Below are 8,828 nucleotides of genomic sequence, written 5' to 3'. Positions count from 1 at the left end.
CCCACTCGTGTCCTGGAGTCACACCAGAAACCCACAGCGTGGGCACAGGCTATGGCATGGACCACATTTCTCCTTGCTGTAGCATCTAGTCAGCGGCTGAGCTGTGGCAGGATGGGACTCACCAGTGACCGGGCGAATTTAACCTTTAAGTGTTTGTAAGCATCTAATGCAGCTCTCTGAGCTGGAAGAGATAAATCACGCTGCCTTTACGGCAGCACATCGAAGTGAGTTTGTGCTGCACTGAACCCCCAGAAAAACAAAATCAAAAAGACCCACAAACCACAATTCCCACAATTTGTTCCAGCATCAGTGCTTGTTCCCTCTGTGCTGTGCTGATCCCAGCTACTGTGCTCAGGGCATGGAAAGCCCAGGCCAGGCAACTGGAGCATCTCTTCTCAAGAATGGGGATTTTCTCAGTACCGCCAGGCTGGCCCTGCAGTCCTCCCTCCCTGTCAGGGCTCCGGCATTGCTTCCAACATGCAAGCGGACATGGAACAACATGCAGTGATGGATGAGGTAGAAACCCCTGGGAGCGCCAGCCCCTGACAGCTCCAGCCCCTTTGATAGCTTCTGCTCTGTGGCCCAACAGGAGACATACTTTACAATTTTATTTATTACAAAACATCTTTAAGAAGCTGACCACTACCTAAACCCACCCCTCAGCTTTATTTCTGCCCACAGGGACTCAGTCTAACAGGGTAATGGCACTGCCAGGGCTGGTTCCAGGCTTTTTGGACATGGGGACTTGCCCAAGCCCACAGGCAAGCCCCAACAACCCCATGCAGAGGGCAGAGCTGCGGGTGGGAAACTGCAAAATCCAAACTCTGTTTCTAGGAAGCTGGATGACAATAAAACCCAGTGTTTATTGCACTGTCGACCTCGGTTTTATAGACGTGCATTTAAAAATAAAAGCTCTGTCTTGGCTGGCCACAGAAGGGCTTGAACATTGAAAAGGCCGATCTGTTGAGAGCTGCCTCCCAGTCCCCAGCTCGGCAGGAACAAACAGGCCAGCAACCTGCATGGATTTCTGTGCGTCGAGTCGGAGCCGCATGCATGAGAAACTCCAGCTCTGCTTTCAAGTATATTTGGTGTGAAACAACACCATCTCTCTGGTATCACACATCCCAGCGAGGGGGAAAGACTCGCTGGCCCCCAGAGAGCCACATCCCTGGGCTTTGCCCCAGTTTTGAGGGGAAAAAGACGGCTGGTTTGGGCAGGTGCTGTAACAATGTGCCAGTTCTGGTTTTGGCTTGAGGAAGGGCAGCATGAAGACCCCACAGAGCTTGGGAAACTAATGGTGCCACTGGGAAAAAAAAACAGCTCGGACCCCATGAGGCCACCATGGCTGCACACAGGGGCCAGTAGCCAGCAGGTTCCAGCAGAGCTGAGGGCACATGGTGCTCAGCAGCCACAGTGGATGCCCAGGGAGCTCAACCGCTGTTCCAGCTCCCTGTCTGCGAACCCCCCGCCAAGGTTTGCAGGCTGCATCTCAGGTGGCTGCACATTCCAAACACCTCTCCCAAACCAAACCCACCACCCGGAGAACACAGTGGTTTAAACAGGAAAAAAACAATTGAAAAAGTCCTTGTGGTATGCAACTCTCACTGCCATGGGCCAATCCGTGCTGTCTTTATGCAATCACCCCATCTCAAGAGACAGGGCAGCTTTCAGAAAGACCCAGGACAATGTGGGCTTCGTCCCTGGCCCCGCAGCAGCCGGGGAAGGCACAGACTCGGAAGCACCGATTTCAGTCCCCCCTCCAGGTCCCGGACGTGGCGGGGTCCAGCTGCTGCTGTGAGACAGGTCATTTGTTGACTATGTGGCTTTGAGCTCACATATTTTTTTGCTGACGGGCACCCATAGGAGAGGGAAGCAAGCCAAAGGCGTGAGCAAGCGGTGCAGGGTGGGTAACCCCGGCCAGGTCATGGCTTCGTCCATGGGGCTACATGTTCCAGTGGGGAATTTCACTCCCGCAGCCAGTAAGTCCTCAGCCAGGAGAGCAGGAGCCCTCGGTGGGATGCCAGAGGGTGTGGACAGACGGGAGCAGGGGCCGCGCGGTCTCTGCCATGTCAGCAGTGACACATTTGCACGCCAGCCGTGACGCAGCTGGTGCATCCCCGGGGCTTCACCTGGGGCACCCACTTTCTGGTGCTGCCACCAGTGCCAGCTGGGTCGGTGCAGTTCAAGGCCAGGCTGGTGCGGCCTTGGGGAGGCAGGAACGAGCCAGGCAGCGGAGGAAGAGGCTGTGGGCACAGTTATGCAAAAATCATCCCTCTTCAAGCTGCCCCTTGTCCAAATGCTCCCTGTCAGTTGCCCTGCTGCAGCTTCCCAGCAGCGCTGGCGGGTCCCAGAGCCCAGCAGCCCCGTCATCGGGTGGTGGTGGCTGGCACAGACACCTGCACGTGCCACGGCCCCTTCGCACCGGCCACACAGCCAAACTCCTCGCCGCAGCGGTCCCAGTGTGATGGGAGTGGGGCTGGGGGCACACTCCGTCCCCAGACATCCAGAGCCAGGACAGCAGTGGAGCTGCAGAACAAACTAACCCTGTGATACAGCCTCGGGGGCACCTCTGATGGGCTCCCCAGCCCTTAATCGCAACGTTCCCCCAGTTTCCTCCCTTGTGGTAGGTGAGGGCTGAAAACAGCATCCATGAATGCAGACCTGACAACCGTCTGAAAACGCAGCCCTCAGCCCGCGGTGTCTCTGCTTTACGCGCTCCTCAGTGATGCCTCAGCTCCTCCGCCAGCCCCCTTTCCCACGCAGCGGCATCTTCCCAGGTGGCTCCATACTGAAGAGGTCAGGACGTTCTGTGGCATCGACCGTCCCAGCGTCTGACCCCGGTTGGATGCAGCACCCAAGACCTTCTGCGTGGGAGCTGCGTGCCCAGCAGACACACATCTTGAGCTTTTTTGGCAGGCTGACGTCAGACACTACCAGGAGGAGGGAGATGGGTGCTTTGATCACACACAGGTGTGCAGACCTCCGTGGCTTTGGAATCCAAGGAGTCACTGTCCCATCACCAGCTGGCAGGGAGAGCCATGAGCTGCTGCAGGAGGGGCTGGCGCTGGCACTGCCACCACCTGCTCGCTGCCACAGCGATGCCCCAGGCGAGCAGCCCACAAGCGACGGGCAGGTGGGGAAGAGCCCCTCTCTTCACCCCGGATCAGCTCTAAAGTCCCAGCTTTAAAGCTGTGGCAGCTCCTCAGGAATGAAGGAGCAGGGATCCCTCTCGCCAGCTGGAGGATGGCTCCATCTCAGGTGTGACAGTGTCTCAGGGCTCCCTCTCTATGGCCAGATCCACGGGAGGAGTGCTGCTGTCCCCGTGTCCCGATGCAGGGACTCTTCCTGCAGAGAAGCGTGTAGCCGTCCCGTTGTTTCAGCTGCAAGGAATGGCGCGACTGAGCTGGTGCGGGGAGTCCAGGCAGCATCTGCTGGCGCCCTCTGCCCTTCCAGCTGCCCCTCTGCTCAGATCTGGGCACGCACCGGGAGGTGAATGTCCCCCAAGGCAGCCCCTTGGTACCACACCCTGTGAGGATGCACCGAGTCACCCTGTGCGATGCCCAACCATAACAAAGAGAGGAGGATGGAGAGCAGGTCCGTGCCACGTTGCACACCAGACAGGTGCAGTGACACGCTGAGGGCACAGCGTCCGTCGGTCTGTCCGTCCATGGTTTCAGCCTTCAGCAGGGCTCCGCAGGGACGCGAGCGGGTGGCCGCAGCCCCGGGTGGCTGTGGGAGGCTGGTGTTTAGGTGGCCTGGCCGGGTGGGAGACGTTTGCTGTCCAGAATGGCCTTCCAGTCATCGGCCCAGGACTGCAGCCTGCGGTGCGGGGGCTGCAGCTGCAGGTGCTTGTTGTGGCAGGCCGTGAAGAGCACGTGCTCCCAGCTGGGGTTCCGCTCAGCCCCTGCAAAGCAAGGAGAGAGGTTGGCTCTTTGTAGACACAAGCCCCTAATGAGAGCCTAATCAAATGGGGAGAAACCAGTGCAAATCACCCCTGGATGCCAACTACCCTCGAGGCTGTGTCCGGTCACTCCTGCCACCCCACGCCTCCCTTACCTGTTATATCAGGTCTGTCGTCTATGAGCAGGTCAGCAGAAACCACCGTCTTATCTCGCGTCAAAACGATCTGCTCAAGAAACTCGGGACCGAAGTGCTTCTCCACCCAGGCGTACTGGAAGGCAAGGGGCGAGCGGTGAGAGCGGGAAGGCTGATGGACGGGGGCAGGGGTTGTTCAGCCCCCCCAGCATGAGCCCTGGCCCCCACGCAGGGAGGACATCTCGCTTAATAAGTTAATTACTGGGAGCAATTCAGATGCTGCTGGAGCACGAGTTCTTTTAAAGCCAAGCAGCTTTTGACATGGTGATGAAATATTAAGACCAAGCACCTCAGTGCATGCAAATGGCAGAGCTCAGTCGACGGCAGAGCTGCCGCTCTGTGAAGATGCTTAGGAACCAAATTAGTGGAGCGGGGAAATGTCGCCGCTGATTTACAGCCAGACAGCCGGAGGCACATGGGGGTCAGCTGGCTTTCGTCAGGCAGCATGGTACAGGACGGGGAGCCAGAATTCGGGCCTGCTCACCTTCTCGTAAGGGCAGTAGCGGTACTTCTTGATTGGGCTTGTGCAGATGAACACGTCGGTGCTGCCATGGGGAGAGAAATGCGGGCAGAGCATCAGTGTATGGCCAAACATGCTGATCAGACTCTGCTTCCCCTGAGATGCACGCGGTTGTCCCATCAAGACCCTGCTCAGTGCCTGGGCAGGTGGGTGCCCAAAGTAGATCCCCCACCACACACAGGTCAAACCAGGGTGATTTAAGACATTGATCCGCCATCTCGCAGGATCCCACACCCGCAGCACAAGCTCATTCCCCTTTTTGTCACCCTTGGCGGGAGCAGAGACCTGAAGGCGCTGAACATGGCTGATTTTCTTGGTGACAGCTCCAAGAGTCAAAGCCCTCTTTTCTCTCATGCCTGGCATTTGTAACACTGATGTTGCATTCACAGCTTCTGCCAAGAGGAGGATGAACCTGCAAAGCCACTGCTGCTCCCTGCTCCGTTCCTCAATACCACGGGCAGGTTCCTACTCACTCTGCCAAATTTGCCATTTGCTTCACAGCTTCCACAGCCCCGGGGATTGGGTCCAGCTCAATGAAGAAGTTCTTGGATTCCCAGATGCTGATGGCTTTCTCCTGGGAAACGAAAGAGAGCGGTAACTGCACAGGGCTTCTGGCTACACTTCTCCCTGCATGTGCATCTTCCCCACCCTTTGCTAGGACAGAGGATGGTGACAGTGATAAAGGGGGAAGCGCTGGCTCTGGTCCCCTCCCACTGACCCATGTTGCTTCTGTGGGTTCCTCTGTTCCCCACCTGCTAACCCACACCCACCCCATCCCATTTAGATCGGAGATGCTCTGGAACAGGCTTGGGTTTGCCTGTGCAGCCCCAAACATGGAGGGAGCAGCATGTTTCTCCAAGGTGAAACACCAAGATGTCCAGAACAGAAGCAAACCCGCCCCGGTCTGTATCCAGAGGGGCACTTCCACATGGATCTGGCTGACATGGCCTGGTGGCCCTGCTGTAATGTGATGATGTTCAGCTCCAGATGCTGCCTGGCCTATTTGTCTCAATCAGATCACTTAAAATAGCAGCCGGGCTACTCTCATAGGAAAAAGTATATTATAAGATGAACTACATGTCAGGCTAAATGCAAATGCTCTTCCTCAGGGATGCCCAGGCAAGGTCTACCAGGCAAACAGAGCATCTCCTGGCAAGGGTTTTAAACACTTAACATGGAGGTCAGTAGCCGGGGTGCACTGGGACGGCACATGGGGAGCAAAACCTTGGGAGGAGGCAGAGTCCCAGGGGCCTGCGGTGGGTCCCGTCCTGCTCCAAAGAGCAGCACCCCCGGCACTCAAACAGCTAACGGCTTGTCAGACACCAAGAAAAGGAATGATTTTGCACAGACACTGGGTCCTCGGGAGGAGAAGAGCCTGGCAGCTCTGCATGGGCCCACGAGGAGCCACGTCCCAGCGTTGCTGTGCAGAAATCCGGCCTGATGCAGCAAAGCACTTCAAACTGTGCTGAAGTGTTTTCTTACATCAAGGACTTCCGTAGCTGTTCTGCTTCCACTTATGTCAAAAAGCATTTTGCAATCAAGCTCGATGGGGGAAGAACTAAGCTCGTATTGAAGAAAAGACCTGCTTGGCAACTTGTTCAGCTGAAGATTTTGGTGGTTTTACGTGATCACAGCAAGATGAGCTCACTTCATTTAACACATCCAAAGTAGTTAAGATCAAGAAAAAAAGAAAAAAAAGTTATCATGCATTACCCCTGCCAAACTTTTAGCATCCGCCTTACTGCATGAACAGTGTCCTTCACGTCCCTTTCATCAACCCCAGCTAGAGAAGACATGCTATTCCTTCAGCTCATCGAGCTCTTTAGAACTTTGCCAGTGGGACCTTATTCACACTCAGAGAATCATAGAATCATTTCAGTTGGAGAAGACCCTCAGGATCAGAGTCCAACCATAACCTAACCTAACCTAACTTTAGCACTAACCCATGTCCTTAAGAACCTCGTCTAAATGCCTTTTAAACCCCTTCAGGGATGGTGACTCCACCAATTCCCTGGGCAGCCTGTTCCTTGTAGCCATCATACCACTAACAACAAGAGTAATTTTATTTGTAACACCTTTCAATGAGTACAACTGCCCACTGGAGATGAGACCACAGAAAACCCATCGACATGAGAAACTTCTAGAGGCAGAATCCAACTTTCTGCAGTGCTCAGCCCTTCTTTGAATGATAAAGTACAACATAAAGAGAGCTTCTACTTTTAGGCTTTAATTATTAAAATGAATAAAGTAATCTTCAGGCATGGGAGGGCTCAGGGTCATTTTAAGTAGGCCCTCACATGAAGCATCAATGGCTGGTTTGCTCTCAACTTCTCTGCTGCGTCCTACCCCTCACGTTGCTATTGAGGGAGTAAATAATCCATCTAGGAAGAGTATCAATCATAGAATCATTTAGGCTGGAAGAGACCCTCAAGATCATCCAGTCCACCCGTTCCCCCACCCCTGGCACTGCCCCATGTCCCTGAGAACCTCATCTCTGTCTGTTCAACCCTCCAGGGATGGTGACTCCAGCACTGCCCTGGGCAGCCTGTTCCAATGCCCGACAGCCCTTTCTGCAGCTCGGCCAAATCAAAGCTAGAAAAACCCAGCTATGCAATTTGAGGTGTTTTCAAGCAGATGTTCTCAAAGATCTCCTTTCCTTTCATCTATCTCCGTCTATGCATGCAGGAGAAAAGAGACAATGTGCATGAAAAACACTGTATTTCCGGGAAAAGCGGCACAGCTGGGAGCTCTCCTGCGTGCAGACCTGTACCTATGTTTCGGTGGGAGCTCCGGCCAGCACCTGCAGCCCTCCCCAGCGCTGCACCCACAAGCTGGCGAGACCAGTGGGTCCCACAAGGCTGAAGCTCCAGCTGCACAACGCAAAGAAGAGCCACGCGCGGAGCCGGGGGACGTATAGACTCACACTCAGCTCAGGTCCCAGGCGCCCATATTGCTCCGACACCCAGAAGCCCCTCCGGTCCTCCAGGGCAATGTAGGGCTTGTCGGGGTACCTGGCCCTGAACTTCTTGAGGAAGCCTCCCTCGAAGTCAGCCAGCACCCCGTCCATGTCCACCAGCACCCGCAGAGCCCTGCGGGACCCCGCTGCGGGGACCAGCCCCCTGCCCAGCCCTGCCAAGGGGCCGCAGCGCCGAGGCCGCAAGTGCAAGAAGCTGCTCAGCAAAATCATGGTTGGGGGAAAGGGGGGCTCGCCGAAGAGGATTGGGGGGGCTCCCCGAGGTGGGGGGGCTTTATTTCAAGCAGGCGGCCCTGGCAAGCACGTCCCTCTGCAGCGGATGGAAGAAGCGGGGGGATGCAATGGGGATGCAATGGGGGGCAGAGGGGCTGCAAGGGGGGTGCGGGGGAGATGCAATGGGGGGCAGAGGGGCTGCAGGGGGGGTGCGGTGAGGATGCAAAAGCCCGTCCTCGCCCACAGCGCCTCCTCCCGCTCCCCGCCCCATCCCTCCCTTGCAGCGAACGCGGAGCAAGCGGCGGCAGCGGGAGGGGAAAGCGGGGCCGGCCGGGGCACGGCCGTGCGATCGCCCCGACCCGGCAGCGCAAAGCCCAGTTCCTCTTCCCGGTGCCTGACCGAGCCCGGAACGGCGGCACCGCCTTAAAGCGGCACAAGCGCCCTGCGGCGGGCGGCTCCACCGCGGCTCCCGCCCGCTTTAAGCCGCTGTCCCGGCCCCGCTCCCTCCGCTTCACCGGAGCGGGGGCTCCGCGGGGCGGGGGTGCCGAGCCCGGGGGTACCGAGCCCGGGGGTGCGGAGTCCCCGCCTCGGACCCTCTCTCCCCCCGCATCATCTGCCCCCATGCCCGTCCCTCCCTGGAGCAGGCGGTGGGTGCGTGTTTGGGGACACGTGTAGGCGGTTTGGGGACGCGTACGTGGTTTGGGGACACATAACATGGTGAGTTTGGCAGCTGAGTCTTGGCATAAAATATACCAGTTTCTACCAGTTGAGAGGGAGAAGATGACAAAGTCTTGGAGCACAAGTGTGATGGGAGCGGCTGAGGGACCTGGGGGGTTCAGCTGGAGAACAGGAGCTGAGGGGAGACCTTCTGATCTCTGAACTGCCTGAAAGGAGCTTGGAGCCGGGGGGGGTCGGGCTCTGCTCCCCAGGAACAAGCGGCAGGAGCAGAGGAAACGGCCTCAAGTTGCGCCAGGGGAGGTTGAGGTTGGATCTGGGGAACAATTTCTTCCCCAAAGGGCTGTTGGG

The 8,828-nt window shown here is 56.9% G+C and overlaps 1 protein-coding gene across 1 annotated transcript; it reads right to left on the bottom strand.

Annotated features, from left to right (window-relative positions):
* Window positions 1-584: 584 nt before the first annotated feature.
* NT5M (5',3'-nucleotidase, mitochondrial) lies at window positions 585-8,177 on the bottom strand. The gene is made up of 5 exons (XM_082064079.1): window positions 7,539-8,177; window positions 5,089-5,189; window positions 4,580-4,640; window positions 4,057-4,171; window positions 585-3,904 (listed from the first exon to the last, which is right to left on the bottom strand). Exons 1-5 carry the CDS (start codon window positions 7,800-7,802, stop codon window positions 3,747-3,749), a joined length of 699 nt encoding a protein of 232 aa, XP_081920205.1. The 5' UTR covers window positions 7,803-8,177; the 3' UTR covers window positions 585-3,746.
* Between the last annotated feature and the right edge of the window lie 651 nt (window positions 8,178-8,828).

This window comes from Streptopelia decaocto, assembly GCF_964273445.1.
Source record: "Streptopelia decaocto genome assembly, chromosome: 13".
Classification (NCBI taxonomy): Eukaryota; Metazoa; Chordata; class Aves; order Columbiformes; family Columbidae; genus Streptopelia; species Streptopelia decaocto.
This window is presented reverse-complemented; position numbering and strand designations above follow the sequence as displayed.

Bases quoted from the DNA above. Each gene is read 5' to 3' on its own strand.
- NT5M (XM_082064079.1), bottom strand. From the start codon at position 7,802: ATGATTTTGCTGAGCAGCTTCTTGCACTTGCGGCCTCGGCGCTGCGGC. The intron at 5,190-7,538 runs GTGAGTCTATAC...TTCGTTTCCCAG, and splicing joins GCCTGGGACCTGAGCTGAGT to GAGAAAGCCATCAGCATCTG. The intron at 4,172-4,579 runs GTGAGCAGGCCC...CTTGCCTTCCAG, and splicing joins GCTACTGCCCTTACGAGAAG to TACGCCTGGGTGGAGAAGCA.